The sequence below is a fragment of the Lacerta agilis genome, chromosome 7, assembly GCF_009819535.1.
Source record: "Lacerta agilis isolate rLacAgi1 chromosome 7, rLacAgi1.pri, whole genome shotgun sequence".
Taxonomy (NCBI): domain Eukaryota; kingdom Metazoa; phylum Chordata; class Lepidosauria; order Squamata; family Lacertidae; genus Lacerta; species Lacerta agilis.
Window position 1 is genome coordinate 82,656,798 of NC_046318.1, and position 20,194 is coordinate 82,676,991.

The 20,194-nt window shown below is 45.6% G+C and overlaps 1 protein-coding gene across 1 annotated transcript in view; it reads left to right on the forward strand.

Annotated features, from left to right (window-relative positions):
- Positions 1–20,194, forward strand: part of ADGRB1 (adhesion G protein-coupled receptor B1) — a 272,638-nt gene that overhangs the window by 238,265 nt on the left and 14,179 nt on the right. Inside the window, exons 24-26 of the mRNA XM_033155932.1 lie at positions 8,126–8,297; positions 10,397–10,492; positions 12,913–12,952. Of these exons, the coding sequence (XP_033011823.1) occupies positions 8,126–8,297; positions 10,397–10,492; positions 12,913–12,952 (308 nt within the window). The remainder of the gene's footprint in view (positions 1–8,125; positions 8,298–10,396; positions 10,493–12,912; positions 12,953–20,194) is intronic.

Genomic DNA, 20,194 nt, shown 5'->3' on the forward strand with positions numbered 1-20,194 from the left:
TGATTCCATGACCACAGTTTCCCCACCTGTGAATGATGCTGCAATGTTTCAGCTGTGAACTTTCAGTTCAGATTTAGGGTGGCAGAAAATGAGTCTCCAATACTAAGGTTGATCTTCTGTAGGAACCGATTAATTTGCAGGTGCCGGGCTTATGGCTTGTGGCAAGGAAGTGAAAATTACAATTAAAAAATAGAAGGGAAACTCCATCCATTCCCCACTGCAACTGGTAAGCCCGCTTCTTCAAAGTCCTTGCAAAAGGGATGCCGAAATGGACCTTTATTCCATCCTTAGATTGAAGGCTGCCTTAAGGCATCTTCCCCTCCCATTGTCCTATTTGACAGAGAATCGTTCTCTGTGGCTGCCCCAAAGTATTCCTCTGCTGTCTTCCGCATGCCATTCACATTCCAGTATCCTAAATTAAGCTTCTAATGATCTTGGCTTGCATCATTTCAGCATATGATGTTGGCAGTCTAAGGCAGCAACGGGAAGACTTTTGGCTTGTAAGAACTGCTTTATTTGTGTGTGTTTTTCCAGCTAGAACCAGGTGCAAAATACCAATCTCAGGAGGGAAGAAATGTTTTATGTAAGAAGGGCAGGGAATTTATGAGCACATGCTCGACTCAGGACAAAAATCCGCTTCTGGGATTTCTCCCAAGTGTTTATTTGTTCTAGGATAGGGATGAGACCTTTTAGACATTCCTATCATTAGGCGGTTGTTATATTGCAAATGGCCAATATATCAGCACTAATCAGTGCTTTTTTTCTAGGGGGAGGGACGATGCAGGGGTACGCATGCCCCTAAACATTTTGTGAATCTAAATTTGGTCTCATTGGGGGGCAGTATTTCAATTTGAGTAGGAAAAGGAGTGTACCCCATAACATTTATTTAGGGGGGAAAGAACTGATACTAATAGTAGTATATACAGTTGAAACTCAAAAAATTAGAATATCGTGGAAAAGTCCATTTATGTAAGCAATTGTTTTCATTAGCTACTGGAGTTTAGTATATGAGATAGACTCATGACATGCAAAGCGAGATAGGTCAAGCCTTTGCTTGTTATAATTGTGATGATTGTGGCGTACAGCTGATGAAAACCCCAAGTTGAAATTGTTAATTTGGGGTTCTCATCAGCTGTACGCCATAATCATCACAATTATAACAAATGAAGGCTTGACATATCTCGCTTTGCATGTCATGAGTCTATCTCATATATTAGTTTCGCCTTTTAAGTTGAATTACTGGAAGAAATGAACCTTTCCACGATATTCTAATTTTTCGAGTTTCACCTGTACCGCTTACTTGCTGCAAAGTGGCTTCTAAAACCAATTGCATAAGTATAGCCATGCATATCAGTTGATCCTTATTGCCCTTCTGTTAGGGGGAGGTGGGGTGTAGAAGTTTAGTCCAGTTTGCAATTAAAGGTGGACCATAGTTTCCAAAACAATACAGAAGCCAAAATGGTTTTAACCGCCAAAATCTGTTCTTCTCTGAATTTTCTATGCTGTTCTCCAGCCAAGGAATGTGTACCCCACAAAACTGCACACACTAGAGTAAAAGCATGCAGAAAAATGCGTATAATTGTGACAATAACATAGAAACATGCATTATGATAGGAGAAAATGCTTAACCAAAACATGCATGTTGGGCAAAATTAAAGACACAAAAGACTCTAAAATGCTGATAAATTTTCCAAAGGAGTTTCCCTTTCTTTGTTTTTAAAACAAATTGCTGTGTAACTGAACTTAAGATTGGAACAATGTGAAACTGAGAATACCAGAATTGATCGATTTACCCAGCCATATTTAGTGTAGGAGTGCTATTGTTAGATGATACGGGATCAAAAACCATTTACAATCTCCTGCAGATCACTCAGAGATCTGCAGCTAGATCCTAATCTACCTTCTGCCTACCCACATTCTAAAGACTACTCCATTTTTTGTGGATTTTTCCAAAAGAATGCATTATAGAAATGCATGTAAATTGTATGCATTTTGTACACACTCTTCCCATAAATATGTATTTCTTCAATGCATTTTTATGCTATTCGGTGCAGCCTCCCCCCCCCCGTCCCGATAATGTGCATTTCGTATGCATTTTGGACATAACAGGTGTATTTATGCATGCTCTTTGGGGGACTAAAACTGCAAAATAAAATCTGGGGATGTGCCCTGGAAGTGGCCAGCTGTTGCAATCTGATCTGCAAGCAAATTTGGCGGTGTCAAATTGGGTCGGTCCACTGTCCAAATAGCAAATGATTTCCCCCATCATATCCAGAACAGTAATTTTGCACATGGATATCAAGGATAGGGTTAAAGTATACCATCATAAGGAGCCTTGATATTACTTCTCTAAGGAATTCATTCTAGCAATGTCAGTGAGCCTTATAATTACCACAGTTCACGATGCACATTTGGCGCTCATTTTGTGCCCCATTATTCAATGCAAATTACTATGTTTGCATGTATTTGCATATATCTGCTTCTGCTAATTATGGCAGGGTGGAGAGAGGAGGAACTCTGAAAGCCTCTGAAAATGGCTATACTAGCGGATCAGGAATAACTTTCTGACAGTAAGAGCTGTTTGACGGTGGAACTCTCCTTCACTGGAGGTTTCCAAGAAGAGGTTGACCATCCCTTCCAACTCTATGATTCCAACTCAATGGCCTCTGGCCATTGGTGTTTTTTAAGGTTTTAATGAAGGGGCTAGAGCAGCCTTCACCAACCTGGAGCCCTCTAGCAGTTTGGACAGCAAAGCCCATCACAGAATTGTAGAGTTGGAAGGAACCCAAGAGTCATCTAGTCCAACCCCCCTGCGATGCAGAAATCGTAGCTCAAGAATCCCTGACAGATAGAAGAAGAGAAGAAGAGTTTGGATTTGATATCCCGCTTAATCACTACCCGAAGGAGTCTCAAAGCGGCTAACATTCTCCTTTCCCTTCCTCCCCCACAACAAACACTCTTGTGAGTTGATTGGGGCTGGGAGACTTCAAAGAAGTGTGACTAGCCCAAGGTCACCCAGCAGCTTCATGTGGAGGAGCGGGGACGCAAACCCGGTCCCCCAGATTATGAGTCTACCACTCTTAACCACTACACCATACTGGCTCCATCCAAACCCTGCTTAAAACCCCGCAAGGAAGGAGAGTCCACAACCTCCCGAGGTAGTCTGTCCCACTGTCAAAGAGCTCTTGCTGTCAGACAGTTATTCCTATTGTTTAGTCGGAATCTCCTTTATGGTAATTGAAATGCATCAGGTCAGGTCCTACTCCCGGAGCAGCAGAAAGGAAGCTCACTCCTGAGTTACAAAGTTCAAAGCAGCTGGAGCCAGTGTGGTGTAGTGGTTAAGAGCGGTAGACTCGTAATCTGGTGAACCGGGTTCGTGTCTCCGCTCCTCCACATGCAGCTGCTGGCTGACCTTGGGCTAGTCACACTTCTTTGAAGTCTCTCAGCCCCACTCACCTCACAGAGTGTTTGTTGTGGGGGAGGAAGGGGAAGGAGAATGTTAGCCGCTTTGAGACTCCTTCGGGTAGTGAAAAGCGGGATATCAAATCCAAACTCTTCTACTCTTCTTCTTCTGGAGAGAGGCAAGTTGAAGATGGCTGGGCTAGGTATTAAGGGAGTGGGTCAAGGGATAGAAAAGAAAAGAGGAGGAGGAGTAACTGTAAACATTTTTCTTGTGTTGGCCTTAAGAAGAGGTTGAGAGGGAGGGAGACACCCTGACAGGGAGGGCTTCAGTGCAGTTTCTGTGCTGTTCCATATCCCTCACCAAAATCTACCCCGGAAGTTCTTCTGGCATCTTCCAGCTCCTGACAGATCTCCTGTCCTACCCGAAATCTGCTGTGCTTCTCACAGACACTGTCATCCTCCTTCATCTCAAAGATGTGCAGCATTTTGGGGGAAGAAGGGTGGGAAGTCATATTTGATCCCTCCTCTCTGTAGAAGAAAATCGAGCCTCCAGCTTTGGTTGGGGTAAAGGTTTGTTCAAGACCCTGTTGATTAAGACAAGGCGATTGTGATTAAGACAAGACATCCACCAGCCAGGCTTTCTTCCGAGCTGATCAATACGGTGTTCTACCTATATGCTAAAACAAAATCAAAAATTCTTTCCAGTAGCACCTTAGAGACCAACTGAGTTTGTTCTTGGTATGAGCTTTCGTGTGCATGCACACTTCTTCACACGAAAGCTCATACCAAGAACAAACTCAGTTGGTCTCTAAGGTGCTACTGGAAAGAATTTTTGATTTTGTTTCGACTATGGCAGACCAACACAGCTACCCACCTGTAACTACCTATATGCTGTTATAGGAATGACAAGGTTTTTGCAACCTGGTTAATAAGAAACCACAAGAAACTAGCTTTGCAGGGGAAACACCCCCCCCCCCCGAAAAAACAGCCTTGCTGTTCAAAAACCTGAAACATTCCACACTTCCTTCACCCTTTCGCCTCTTCTCCTGCCTTCACACTGACTTTCTTTCTTTCTTTTCCACTCTAAGGGAGCCATGGCCTTAAGATAGAAACAGATAGTCCTATTACAGTCCAAGACGCTTGAAGACCCCAGAGCCATACATTCTGCTTCTACCTTGCCTTCCCCTTCTCACATCTCTTTCTCCAATCCTGCTGCTGGTTCCTGTTTGGTGCATGAAAGACTTGCCTTCCTTCTCACTGCTCCCTGTGACTCCTTCATAGAGCAACCTAAGCTTCTCCTTCCTGGACCTTCCTCCCTGCCTTATCCTTGCTCTACCTCCAGCAGACCTCTTCTTCATGCACCCATATTTCTCCATACTGCTCAACAACTCACCTTTCTCCTTCAAACCCGCTCCCTGCAGCTTCCGGCTTCAGCATCCCCTAAAATTTCCTCGCATCTCTCCTGGCAATCTCTCTTCAACCAGGTTCTCCTTTCTTCCTTTCTGTCCCACGCAAGCTCATTGCCTTTCTGCTCCTTTGGAATCTCCCATTTCCATGCCACCTTCACCTCTTGCATGTATACCCCTGATATCTGAGAATTAACAACTCCTGAAGATTGAGGAGATGCCTCCTGAACCCCTTCCCTTCTCCTGGCTTCCTGTTATGAAGGTGTTTGGGGAGAAAACCCTATTGCCTTAATTCTGGAAGGGTGCCTTTGACTATCCATTTGCACACAATCTGAGCATGTGAATTTGTAGCAGGCAGACTCATAGGAACACCGCCCTGTACAGAATCAGACCTTTGGTCCATCTAGCTGACACAGTCTACACTGACTGGCAGTGGCTTTCCTGGGTTTCAGGCTGGGAACTCTGCCAGTCCTACCCGGAGATGCTGGGGATTGAACCACCTCTGAGCTACAGCCCTCCCCATGTTAGGGTCCTCAATGTTACCCATTGCTAGAACTGGCAGAAACTGCAAGTGCTTCAAGGAAGCGAGGAAGAGGACGTAAGGCTGGGTTTGGTACATCGCCTAGTGGAAAAGTCTCATCAAGATTCAATATTTCCTTTTGCAATTGATGGCTCAGGGATAAGCAAAATGGCTCCTAATTACTGCAAATGCAGAATCCCAACAACTGATCTCTTGGAGAAATGATGGACAAACTGACTCTCCTCTTCCTTGCATGGAATATTACCTGTGCTACTGTCTCATTGATCTCTCTCCGTCTCCCCACCCCCGTTCCATGTGTTGTTTCTGTTCACTTTTTTTGGATTGGGCTGGGTTCTGTTCTTCCCACCCTGTGCATGTCCCTAAGTCCATTTTATTAACTTTCAAGTTGCAAAAGGGTGCCTTTGTTGGGATGTCCTGCTAACCAATGTCATATGTTTGAGAAAGAGGTGGGGAGTACACCTGAAAAGAGGAGGTGGAGTTTTGGGTGCAGGGTATGGTTTTTTTTTTTTTTTTTTACCAGATTTATACCTCATTTTGAAAACTATTCCTTTTTCTAAAATCAAATCCCGCTCTGCCAGTCCAAAGAGAATCCCATGCCCCCTTTTGAACTCTTTGCTCATGTGAGTATTATCAAAGTAAGACTTTCCCCAAGGCTAAATAGCCAAGTTGCCTCTGGTTACCATTGAGAGGGGAAATACTCTGTGAGCATCTTCTTCTCAACATTTGCTATAGAAATAGGTTGTTTAATTTGTTCATGCAAATTTAGACAAGATTATGAGTTGATACCAGGTAAGGGGAAAATATGTTTCTAGAAGAAGGGGCTAAGAGCCAGTTATGAACTGGCCTTGATTCCATCAAAGTGTCTAATATATAGCATGAAATGGATAGATGAATGCTCACAGAAGACCCAGCTGCAACAGGAACACACAAAGCTGCCTTTGGTCCATCTAACCTTGCATTGCCTACACTGACTGACAGCAGCTCTCCAGGATTTCAGATAGGGAGTCGCTCCAAACCCTACCTGGAGATGTTGGGGATTGAACCTGGGACCTCTTGCTTGCAAGGCCGATGCCCTACCACTGAGCTATGACCCTCCCCAGCCGATTTTGCCTTATCCCTGCTTGAAATATTTGCTCCTGCATCTTCTGCAAACAGGCTTACGTTGCACTGTCACATAAGTAGACCTCTCTCCCTCTCCCTCACGTAGTTGTTTTTTGTAAATTGGGGCTGGTTCAAAAAGGACGAATCAGCTCCAAAAAATATCACAAGAAATTTTGGGCTTCTTTGTTTTGTGGAAAGATTTAAAAATAATGGATTGCATGGAAGATATAGCACATCTTAAGAACCCAGTACATATGAGGGAAGCCTGGATTCATCATTGCATTTTTTTTTTTTTTACACCCACCTTCTTCTCCAAGGAGATCAATGTGGTGGATATGGTTCTCCACCTCTTCAGTTAAGCCCCACGACACCCCTGTGAGGCAAGTTAGGCTAAGAGGCAGTGGCTGGCCCAGGGTCACCCAGTGAGCTTCATGGCCAAGTGGAAATTTGAATTCTGGTCTCCCAGGCTCTAGTCCGACACTCTAACAACACTGCCTTTCTAGGGCTTGGGCACAGAGTACTCATTTAGCAATTCACGCAACTTCTCCAAAATGAATTGCAAGGATCAAACCACTTTGTATTGGACTGTCTTCTTGTCCATTTGAAATCAGAAGCCCAAGATCGGTCCACTTACAGAAGTCTTGTATTGCATTTCTTTGTTTGAATGCCCCTTGGGAAAGAAAAGAAAAAACTAGCAGTCATCAAATCTTGCTTGTAGTTAAACAGCACATTAAGGTGCTCTCGATTCAGAATGTAACTAATTTAAGGCAAATCAGGTATAATTAAAGCAGATTTTCTACTCTAAAGGAGTCTCCTCGGGATCCAGAAAGTAATTGCAAGAGCAAACAGGTAGTTTTCCTGGAAGCTCCAAGAGAGAGATCCAAAATCAACAGCTGGGTAATACTTTTACTGGGACCAACCAAGATATCAGAAAAGCGTGGAGAGCTTTTTGGTTCTCCATCAGGCAAGATGGAACACAAAGCAGAGGATGAGGAGGACAAGGTGTGTCAAACTACACTCCTAGGATTCTAGGATGAAGACGCAACCACTTTTCATCCTCAAAACCTAGCCCATAGAATATACCTTAGGTACAGAGTGTGTAGGTTGTGTTAGGGTAGGCATTAATACCATTATTATTATTATTATTATTATTATTATTATTATTATTATTATTATTATTATTAAATTTTCTATCCCACCTTTCCACCCAAGGAGCTCAAGGTGGTATACATTGTTCTTCCCCTCCTCATTTAACCCCCACAACAACCCAGTGAGGTAGGTTGGACTGAGGGAGGCAGTGCCTGGCCCAAGATCACCCAGTGAGCTTCATAGCCAAGTAGGAGGATACGGACCCTGATTTCACAGGTCCTAATCCGACACTCTAACCACTACACCATGGCCCCGCCTGTTTTCTCAGTGTGCATCGTTATTTTATGTTTACACATGGCTCCTTCCTTGGTTAGAAACCCTGTCAGCCCCTTTCCTCGGCCGACCAGAATGTCCCGTTGATAGCCCGGAAACCGTTTGGGACAACCCTGCCTCTACCAGAAATTATTCCTCTGTCACCCCTTTGGGAAGCAGAGGTTTGCGGGATCCGCTCACTTGAGTGGCTGCTGCGTCGCAACTGGGATGGCAAGGAAGGCTCAATGGTGGTCTCTTCTCTTCCCTCTCGCAGGGCATCGCTGTGGAGCTCCTGTGTGGTCCTACCTCTCCTCGCCCTCACCTGGATGTCAGCAGTGCTGGCGATCACAGACCGCCGATCAGCCCTCTTCCAAATCCTTTTTGCAGTCTTCGACTCCTTGGAAGGCTTTGTCATTGTGATGGTCCACTGTATCCTGAGAAGAGAGGTGAGCATCTGAGCAGGCATAGTAATGATAATAATTAATAATTATTATTTATTTATACCCCGCCCATCTGGCTGGGTTTTCCCAGCCACTCTGGGTGACTCCCAACAGAATAATAATAATAATAATAATGCCATAAAACATCAAACATTAAAAGCTTCCCTAAACAGGGCTGCCTTCAGATGTCTTCTGAAAGTCAGATAGTTGTTTATTTCCTTGAAATCTGATGGGAGGGTGCCACCACCGAGAAGGCCCTCTGCCTGATTCCCTGTAACCTAACTCCTTGCATGCCCTTGGAGGTGGACCTCAATGTCCTGGTGAATGATGGGTGTGGAGACGCTCCTTCAGGTATACTGGTTCGGCTCAGCCCAAACTCAAAAATCTTGCCTTGCTTGAGAAAAGACCATATCTTGCTTTGCACAATTACTGGATGAGAAGGCATTGTCTCAGTCTCCTTTGATCTGTCTTTCTATGCGGTTCCAATGAATGTAAAGTCGCAACCAAGGCTTGAATGGGTTCCGACACCTTCCATAATGGAGAGGTCAGAATGAGAATGAATCTTCTCATCCCCATTCCTCCACTGAATTTAGTTTCATATATACCGAATGACTGTCCTGACACCAAAAACATCTGGAATCATTGCCTGGGTCCCAAGAACCCGTGATTCAGTTTGTGTCATATTTGGGGCTTTTTTTCAGTCCGAACTCACTTGAATGCAGTTCTGGCCCCTCTCAGGTGGGCGACATTTCCATTATAAGAGAATGAGGGAGGCATTCATAGTGAGTTCTGGCACCTCTTTTTTTCTAGAAAAATAGCACTGGGAGGTGGGGTAAAGGTAAAGGTAAAGGGACCCCTGGGCGTTAGGTCCAGTCGTGTCTGACTCTGGGGTTGCGGCGCTCATCTCGCGTTACTGGCCAAGGGTGCCGGCATACAGCTTCCGGGTCATGTGGCCAGCATGACTAAGCCACTTCTGGTGAACCAGAGCAATGCACGGAAATGCCGTTTACCTTCCCGCTGGGGTGGTACCTATTTATCTACTTGCACTTTGACGTGCTTTTGAACTGCTAGGTGGGCAGGAGCAGGGACCAAGCAATGGGAGCTCACCCCATTGCGGGGATTCGAACCGCCAACCTTCTGATCAGCAAGCCCTAGGCTCTGTGGTTTAACTCACAGTGCCACCCGCGTCCCACCGGGAAGTGGGGTAGTGAGGCTTTAATAAGATCTACAAGCTACACCGATTCCCATCCCCAAATCTTTAGCTAAACAGTAGTGAAGAAAGTCCTTCTTCACACAGTGCATGGTTAAACTATGGAACTCCCTGCCTCAGGAGACAGTGATGGCCACCAACCTAGACAGGCTTTAAAAGAGGATTGCACAAATTTGTGGAGGAGAACGCTAACTGTGGCTGCAAGCCATGATGGCTGTGTTCTGCCTCCACAGTCAGAGGAGATGTTTCTCAATAAAGACAGATGAATTGATAAATTCTAGTACCATTTCCTAAATAATAATAATAATAATAATAATAATAATAATAATAATAATAATAATAATCATAGAGGGCCCATTCTCTTTCTTCCCTCATCCCCAGGTCTCATTGTATAAATTGTATTTATTTATTTCACAACATGCATATACTGCCTAATTGCAATGAAACCTCTAAGCCAGGGTTCGGCAAAGTTTTTGTGGCTTGGGCCAATTCACGGTCCTGCAAGACGCCGCGGTGGACCGGAGTGTGTGTGCATGCACACGCATGCGCAAACGCTATTTCCGGCGCTCCTTCCGGCATGGAGGAGGCGTGCGCAGCCGGCATCGGGGAAGGGGGTCCCCGCTCTGCTCCATGCCGGTTTAGCACGGCGCACGGGAGCTGACCGAGTGGGCAGTGGGGGTCCCTGAGCAGGCGGCGGGAGTCCATGGGCCAGTTAAATGACCCCCATGGGCCGCTTGTGGCCCATGGGCCTTAGGTTGCTGACCCCTGCTCTAAGCAGATTCTGCTGGGTGTGCCTCTGTCCTGGTGCTGAAATGTCTTACTGCTCCTCATTCCTTTTCTTTTGCTCCTTCTGACGCTTTGATCCGATTCTCTCTCGTGCCACGCCCTTTCCCAGGTGCAGGATGCTGTGAAATGCCGAGTGGTTGACCGCCAGGAAGAAGGAAATGGAGATTCTGGGGGGTCATTTCAGAACGGACATGCTCAGCTCATGGTAGGATAAAGTGCCTCTTGTTCCTCTGTTAAGAGACGAGGGAAATGCAGCTTTTCTCTTCTGTAGTGAAGTTACAGGGAATCAGGCAGAGGGCCTTCTTGGTAGTGGCGCCCATGCTGCAGAATGCCCCCCCAGCAAATGTCAGGGAGTTAAATAGCAACTTCTAGAAGACATCTGAAGGCGGCCCAGTTTGTCAAAGTTTTTAATGTTTGATGTTTTATTATGCCTTTAAATTTGTTGAAAGTCACCCAGGGTGGCTGGGGCAACCCAGTCAGGTAGGCAGAGTGCAATTATTATTATTATTATTATTATTATTATTATTATTATTATTATTAGTGAGAGAAAGGGCTGTGCCACTTTCAAAGTCATGGAGTCCCTCGTTGACTCCACATGTCTGTGAGGTCACCTCCAGACAGCCTGTTTATTTCCCATTCATTCCCATTCGCTTGCGCCAAGTTTTTTCCATAGGTTAGAGGATTAAATAATGCTTTATATATTATATTTATGAAAATGTACCGGGGCCTTTATATTTTGAAAGATTAACACAATTCCACAGCTGTTCAGAAATCCCTGCACCGGCTGTCAGTCCAATATGAAACTAGGTTTCAGGTATTTTTAGAAGTATCCAAAGTTTTAAATGGCCTAGGATGAGGTTATGCGAAGGACTGCCTTGTCGCTTGTACACACAGGCCAGATCACTTGTGATCATCAGGAGGAACCCTCCTAACAGTCCCACAGTTATCCCATATTAGTTTAGTCTCTAGATGAGCCTAGGATTTTATCATAGTGGCAATAGTAACTTGGGATACTGTTCCTATGGGAATCAGACAGGAATCACAATGCCAAAAGTTGGGAGACTTGTGTGTGAGTCTGACCCGGCACAATCATAGAATCATAGAATCATAGAATCCTAGAGTTGGAAGAGACCCCAAGGGCCATCCAGTCCAACCCCCTGCCAAGCAGGAAACACCATCAAAGCATTCCTGACAGATGGCTGTCAAGCCTCTGCTTAAAGACCTCCAAAGAAGGAGACTCCACCACACTCCTTGGCAGCAAATTCCACTGTCCAACAGCTCTTACTGTTCTTACAAGACACACTGAAAGCTGCCTTTTGTTCGATGTTGCATTTCAATAACCTGAAACAAAGAGCCATTTCTGATTTAACGAAACCTTCCCCGCCTAACCCAGTGACCAGGCTGATAGCTCGGAATGGTTTCAGATACAGATCTAAATGACAAATCCGGTTGTGGTTGGTGGAGCGAATTGTGGGAGGGAATTGACAAAACCTGGGGCAGCTTGCTGATGCATTCAGTTCTTTCCTGCCGCTTTCCAAGGGGGACAGAAGGAGGCATGTGCAGGAAGGGCGAGTAGCCATGTTGTCAAATGACCCTCGTCATTTTGTTGCACCATGGACACGGGTGCAAATGGAAATTTAGCACTACGTGCTGAGAAGTTGGGCAAAAAGCCACAGTTCCGTAACGCCACGGGTGCTGCAGTTTGAAAGGAACATTAGACAATGGGGGCAGAAGTGGACAAAGGCAAATTATAATCAGGAAGACAATATTGTCCATGTCTGATTGCATCTGAACACCCAGGGGCGTAGCAAGGGGGCGGGGGGCGGTCCGCCCCGTGTTCCACAATGGAGGGGGTGACAAATTATCAAGGAACAATTTTTTTGAATTTGTTTTGAATTTTTTTTAATGCCTGCTCCGAAGGTCTTATCTTACTATACTAGGGATTATATAGCTATATATGAAATTTCATGCATATCGGTTAATATCTTGACCCTCCTCCACCAAAATAGCTGTTCACTTGGCTGTTTTCCTATGTCATGAAGGCTGAAATTTCAGTTCAGTGGAGCACTTACTGTTCCCAACCCTAACCCTGTGGAAAGCCATCTAATTAGACTTTAATTTGATTTTGAGATGTTTTTAGGAGGTAATTTAATTATTGTTTGATTTTATACCAATGTTATGTATCTGATGTTAGCCACCCTGAGCCCGACTTTGGCCGGGGAGGGTGGGATATAAATAAAAGTTTTTTATTATTATTACTTGTTATTATTCCTTTGTAAGAAAATATGAAATAACGTAAAACCATTTTTGCGGGGGGGGGATCAATGGGGAGGTTGACAAGACATTTTCTGCACCGGGTACCACCTGAACTTCCCATGGGGGGGACAATTTTTTTTGCCCCCGGGTACCAATTTACCTTGCTACGCCCCTGTGAACACCTTCACCTCTCAATAACCCCCCTTTTGTTCACCCCAGGGTCTCGTTGTAGCGACTCTTTGCTTGCTAGTTCTGGAAATCTGCCAGAAGTGCTGGATTTGAGGCCCCCTTTCCTCTCCCACCCCATAACCACCACCCTCCCCTCTGCCTTGTTGATCACCGCCCCCTTCTGTGTTCTCTGTCTTCCAGACTGATTTCGAGAAGGACGTGGATATGGCTTGTAGATCAGGTGAGCACATCACAGGTGAGAAATCAACAAGTGACCTGGTTTGGGGATTGGTCTTGACCTTAATTTCCTTTTCTTTTTCACAATATATATATATCCTTGCTGTCTGTTCGTGTCAAAAAACTGTGTTGCGTCTGAGCTGTGTGTCAGAGCTGCTCCCGGCCGTTCCTGCCCCCTCAAGAGCTCCCGCCTCCTCCCATCTCCTGCAGGCTAACTCTCCTCCGCTGCCCTCCTATATGCTTGGGGCTTGGTTGAGGTCAAGGGCAACCTCCATGGGACAGACTTTTGGAAGGGGCGTGGATAGAGGAAGAAGAGACCCAGGCCCAAACTGGATACATTGGTAGCAGCCAGGCTGACTTAACCCCATCCCGGCACCATTCGCATCTAGAGCCAAGATGGCATGGGGGGGGTCTAATTCAGGCATCCCCAAACTTGGCCCTCCAGATGTTTTGGGACTACAAATCCCATCATCCCTAGCTAACAGGACCAGTGGTCAGGGATGATGGGAATTGTAGTCCCAAAACCCCGAGTTTGGGGGTGCCTGGTCTAATTCCTACATCGAAAAGGACTCCGGCATTGGTGAGGAGCTGAAACCCTCTGCATGCCCTGTTCCTTCAAGCACTTTCCAAGGGGGAAAGTGCCTGGGGGTTAGGGAGCAATGGGGGGAGGGGCAGAAGATTCAGGTGCCCTCCCCTCTGTGCCCCTTCTTATATATATATAAAAATAGACTCACTTTATACTTGAATGAAAATGACTGCCTTTATTTATCACAGTTAGGTCGGCTCTTGGCAGGCCTATTATTAATATTTGGCAGGTCTTTATTTAGTTTCTCCCTGCTTTTTTTCAGTCTAAAAGGCCTTCCAGGGTGCCCTGGTTGTTCAAAACAAGACAGAGCCTATCCAGCAGTTTTACAATCTAAAACAAGCAAAACAAAAAGCCATGATATACAAAGGGAAAGGAACAGGGAGGGAAGAGGAAAAAGCAAAACTCCGGCATCAGTTTCTAAACAGTTGTTCCTATAATGACTTATTATTATTATTATTATTATTATTATTATTATTATTATTATGGAGTGACATAAGCACTGCACTCCCAACACTGGTTCCCACAACCATTTTTGATGCATGATAACATCCACATGAATTGGCTTTTCGTTGGGGCATAGTAGGTTTGGGTACAACAGTTCAATCATTGTGTGGGTAGTTTTACCATCTTGCCCAGTTCAATGATGGAAAACATTTCAGAAAATGTAGTGACGAGTCCTGATCTGGGCTCCTCTTTCTTTCTTTCTTTCTTTCTTTCTTTCTTTCTTTCTTTCTTTCTTATTTCATAAATTTTATACACTGCTTGAATATAAAAGGGAAAAAACCCTCAACGTGTTTTATTTTTTAAGATAACAATAAAATTATTGATAAGGAAAAATAAGAATGATTTAAAACAGGGGATCTGCTTATAACCCACCCAGGGGGTCTGTACCACCATTCACATAACAAAAACCACCATACAGATATAAAAAAATTCCAAAGTAGGGGATCTGTGGCTTTGCTTTTGGAAAAATAAAAAGTAGGGGTTCCACACTAGTCAGCAAATTGGGAACCACTGGTTTAAGAGGTTTGAAAAGTTAAAATAACAATAGGCTAAAAACAGGTTAAAACTCTCATCAAATTTCCAAACATCTGGATAGGCTTGTTTGAATAAAAACATATTTATCAGGCACCAAAAAGAAGACAATGAAATGAAGGCACCTGCCTGATATCAATAGGCAAGGAGTTCCGAAGCAGCTCAAGAGACCTGGTCATCGTGCCAGAAAATCCACTCCTGCTGACCCTAACCATATAAGAACTGGATGCTTAAATTAGGACATTTAGTGATTTTCAGGATCCTCTCATACTGCATTTCTTCCTCGGGACTTTCCCTGTTCTGGGAGAGATGATGGGTGAGATTATTCCTCCAGCATCCTCTGTCTCCTCCGCTTCTCCCTTGCTCTTACCCACGTCCTTTGGGAATCGATCGCCCCAGCCCCGCAGACTCACCCGGGCCTCCAACCTCTTCCCAGCCCCACCCCTCACCCCTGCTTAAACGGACCCATTGCTGCATCTGTTGCAACTGAGAACTCTGTCAAGAATGCCCTGTGCTGCCTCGACCCTCCCTTAAATGCTCTGCTTGCCTCCTGCATCCCTAAATCACCAGGGGAAGGGGTTAAACCCCCCCACACACAACCTTTGACACTTCTTGGGATTTCCTTAAAGATCCCCCCCTTCTCATTCCAAGCAAGGACAACCCCAGCTGCCTCCGACCCTGCATAGAATTCCAATCTTCCAAACCAGGATCTCTTCTTAAAGCTGAGAATTAATTGCTGTCTGCACCTCTATGAACGGTTCTGTATTTTCCTTCTTGGATTTGTACCCCCCCCTTCCTTTCCAGGCTTCTCTTTTCTGTCTGTTTATATCATGCTCTTTCTCGCTGTGCCTTCCAGCCGATTCTTGTTTGCCAACAGGTGTGCTCTTTACCTGCTGGGGAGGAGATGTAGGCAGTCCCATCTCCCGGGTGAGAGGACACATTTGCACCTATTTTCCGACTCCATACAGTATAAATTTATGGGCACACACAAAACACTAGGCAATGTTAAAATACAACATGTGGAGCTATTCCTCTCACTGTTTCGTTCATCTCTGCCTTCCATTCATCCATTTCCATGTACAAACTTTATCGACCCTTCCCCATCCTGCCTGTCTGCCCATCCCCTAATCTCACTTTCCCTTTCTATGTGTTGTCTGACCAGGGGTGGAGCAAGGGGGTGGGGGGCGGTCTGCCCCGGGTACCGCCCTGGGGAGGGTGACACTCTGGGGGCAGACCCCACCCCCGCAATCGACGGCACGACAACTTTTAAAAGGCTGCAACGCGTGAACAGCAGCACAGCGTCTGTGCTGCTGTTCATGCACTGCAGCCTTAAAGGTTGCCGCACCGCACGGAAGGGGTGCCGGCCCATCGCGCCCACCCGATAGGCCGGCTCCCCTTCCGACCGGCACCGGCGCCGCGCCGCGTTTTAAGGCTGCAGCGGGCGTACAGCAGCGCTGCTGTTCGCCCTCTGCAGCCTTAAAACGTGGCAAGGCACTGCTCAGTGCCGGTCAGAAGGGGTGCTGGCCCATCGCACCCGCCATCTTGGGTAGACTGCGCATGTCCACACATGCGCAGTCCACCCAGGAGGCTGCACACGCGTCGTGCCGTCACGACGTGCGTGCGCGGGAGGGTGCCTTGATGTTTGCCGCCCCGGGCGGCAGTTCGGCTCGCTCCGCCCCTGTGTCTGACTTCTTATCAAGATAGCAGCTTCCCTGCTGGGATTTGAAACTAGAGATGGAAGAGGAAATCATCTTAGTTGGATTTATATATGGATTTCGGGAGATTCGACCTGAATAATTCCCCCCTTCCCCAACTCCAGGCTGCCTCTTGCAGTGAGTCCTTGCCTAGCTCCAATCCGTTTTTGCATCTTTCTTTTCTTTTCTTTGAAATCCCAAATAATTATATGCAAAAACACATATTTTCTATGCATATAATGGCATCCGTCTGCCTTGTGAGGAAGAGTGCACCTTTTGGAGTGAAGTCAAACCATTAGAGTGTTACAGCGTCTTCCGTGGATGTAGAGACCGATACAGGAGAGACATATATATATATATATATATATATATATATATATATATATATATATATATGCATGATATATATAAAGGAGCCATGCTTCATGTTGTATTTTATTTCTGCAGCATGATTTCACAAGTATAGCAACATACACATATTCTTAATACAGTTCACATGCATTGTATTTATTACACGTGGATTATTGCAGGAAACCTAGCATGTATATGCATATAATAGGTGTATAATATTACATGTGTAATAATGTTTATAATAATGCATACAACATGCAAGAATCATGCATGTTTTTAGCAGAACCAGAAAAGGGGGGGGTTCACATCTCATTAAGGAGCAAACGGGAATTAGAGAAAATCCATACAGATAAGCTCAACATCAAGATTTTCAGAAAAGCCCATCCTTTGTAGCAATGAGCCATCGGAAGCACTGAGCCCTCATCCGCACTTAACTTTAGCCCCACACTTTCTAGGAAGAAGCCCACAATTTCCTGGTCAATGTCTGGGTGCTTTTAAAAAAATTATTTAACCCTGCTGCTTTCCCCAGGAAAACCTGCTCTTTGATGCTGAATAGGAACAAATGGCAATTCGGGTTTTCCGTGAATTGCTGTTTGTTCCAATTCAGCTGCAAAGAGTGGGTTTTTATGGAGAATGCACTGTGGCAAACACACACACACACACACACACACACACAGCACTCAGACAGGGAGCTTTAAAGCACAAACCTGTGCCTAGAAACACAGCATGAAAGGAAATCTGGATGAGCCCTAAGTTGCCAGAGGAAAGAGCTGGCAGGACCTTTCCCATGCACCTCAATCTGAGGCCTGTGCTCATTTAGGGCATTTCCACACTTCCTCTGGTCCTGCTGCTTCCGCTATGGAAAACCACACTTTAGTACTCAATCAGAGCAAATGGCACTTTGGGTTTCCCCCAGATTGCTGTATGTTCTGACGCATCACTAAAGAACAGGTTTTCCCTTGGAAAGGGGTGGGGCAAGCAGGAAGCTGCTCAGACATGTGCTTACTAGGCAATGGCACAAACAGAAGTGCAGACAAGCCCGTACACCTTAGGGGGGGGGACACACACTGTGTTTCCTTTCAAGTCTCGCAGACTGGCGGTGAGCCTCACAGAACGAAGGACTCGTCTGGACTGTGGGGAATGCGAATTCTGCATCAGCACTAGGGATGGGGGAGGGATATGGCAAAAGTGTTATGTCACCACTTTAAACAGTCATGGCTCCCCGCGAATAGTTCTGTGGACTGTGGCATGTTAAGGCTGCTGAGAGTTGTTAGAAGATCCCCATTCTGCCTCGCGGTGCTACAGTTCCCAGAGCTAACTGGGAAGAGGGATTGGTTTATTAAACCACTCTTGGAACTGAAGCTCTGGGAGAGGGACAGGAACCTCCTAGCAACTCTCAGCACCCCTTAACAAACTGATATTTTTAGGGGGGGGTAAGCTGTGACAGTTTAGCATGGTATAATATTGCATTAAACGTATGGATGGATGTCCAGACCACATGTGATTCAGTGAGTGAGTTTACTTTCCAATGACTGCAGCTCACCCTGTAGCCAAGGACCACGATTGTCCTCTGTCCCACAGCAGTCTTCAGTATAGTGACCACTTTGTTTGTTTATTATTACATTTCTGTATTGCCCTCCGTCCAAGGAGTACAAAGTGGTGTGCACAGTTTGCTCCCTCCCCACATTAGCCACACAACAACCCTGTGAGGTAGGGTAGGCTGAGAGGCAGTGATTGACCTAGTGAGCTTCATGGCAGAGACAGGAATTGAACCCCAGGTCCGACACTCTGATCACTACACTACACTGGATCAATCCATTTCTGCCCAGTGTTTACTTGTGAGTAAGTGTTGTTTGGGACTTGTGATCTGGGTGCGCATTAGAAGGCTGTCCTTCTAGTGGAGTGCCCACACCAAATTTGCTCCAAGGCGCATCAGACTCTTGCTATCCTCGCCCTGCCAGCTTGTGTTACAAATGAGTATCCTTGCTGGTGAGCACAATCCGTGCCCATCAACAAGAGCCAGCTTGCTGGGGAGTGAGCTGCAGCCCATCGCTCCTGTATTAAACAGGGACTATTTATCTCCTTCTCTTTTCAGCTTCAAGGTTTCAAAAGGGAGTGTGAGCTCCCACAAATTATCCCAGCGCCAACATGCCCTTAGGCAGATCCTCATATTGCTTTTCCTTTTGGCATCTCCATATGACGCTTCCCTCTCTGCTGATGTCTTCTCACCTCTCCCTCTTCCTGGCTTCTTTTCCCTCCCTGTCTTCATTTATTTCCTCTCTGTGTGTGTCTCTTTTTATCCCTCTGATCTCTCTCAGCGCCGACACTCTTAACCTTAACAAAACCAAAGGCATCCAACAAACGAGCAAGGAAGGACAGCCCTTGCTGCATTTTACACCCCTATCTCTCCAGAGCAACTGTTCTATAACATTTTAAACAAGCAGCGGATGTTTTCTAAGCACTGCAGAGATGTTAAAAGATCAGGCAGGCCCTCCTTAGGGGCTCACAACCTAATAGACATAGCACAAAAGGAAAAGTAAATGTGGAGGGAAGAGGAAAGCAAGCAGTGTGACACACACACAAACACATATCCAGGGAAGCATCCCTTGGGTTGCCTAAATGCATGAGTGATACTTGGAAGAACAGCTAAATGCCTCCATCTTTCCTTGCAAGACGTCTACTGTTTCATAGAAAACACAGGGTCCAGAGAGTCCAGTCCCCCCCCCCCCACTAGATCTTCATCTAGGATCCAAGATCTGGGAAATTCATTTCCACGTCCATTAGATACCATAATCCCTCCCCCAGTTGCTACAGCTGTCAGGTTTGAGTGCGACAGTTCTCTTACCCAATTGGGTTTGCCCAACCCCAGGATGTCAAGATGTCTTAGACCAACCAGCCTCCCCAAGCTGGTGCCCACATTTAGGATCAGAGTTGCAGTCCATATCATCTAGAGGGTGCCAGGTTGAGGAAGCCTGTCTCACAAAGGCTTGGGTCATTATTTCTGCTGGCTTGCCCTTGAATTTTGCTGGCTTAGCAAGCGCAAGGCACCATAGCAGACCCATTAAACCCCAACAACCTGCTGTTGTGTTTTACAAGACAACACAACCACCCAGCAACAACGTAACGCTCCAGACCTTAGCTGGGAATTGTTTCAATGAAGCCCCCAAGCCCATATTTGTTGGTCTTTTATTTACCCCTGTTCTTCAGGGGAAAATAGGTAAAGCAGCTGTTCTGCTGATATGCTGGGTAAGTATTTGGTTCGATGACTCTGGGGTGTATCATAGAAGCCAGCCATGACTTCTTAACCCTCTTTTTCCTTGCAGCTGAAAGTTGGCTGAGCAATAGCAACATATAGTTTACTTATATCTGTGATGCATATGTGTGTTTGCATGTGATGTTCTTCATCTCCTTCAGAATTTGGCTCTTTCTTTTCTTAGAAGTGCTTGCGCTGCTTTTTGGGTCTGAAAGCATCCAGAGGATATTCTGTATCTAATCTCTCAGATAGGGAAGGGACAAAAATACACTTAATTATTTACAGTGGTACCTTGACTTGCGGATTACTCGACATACGAATTTTTCG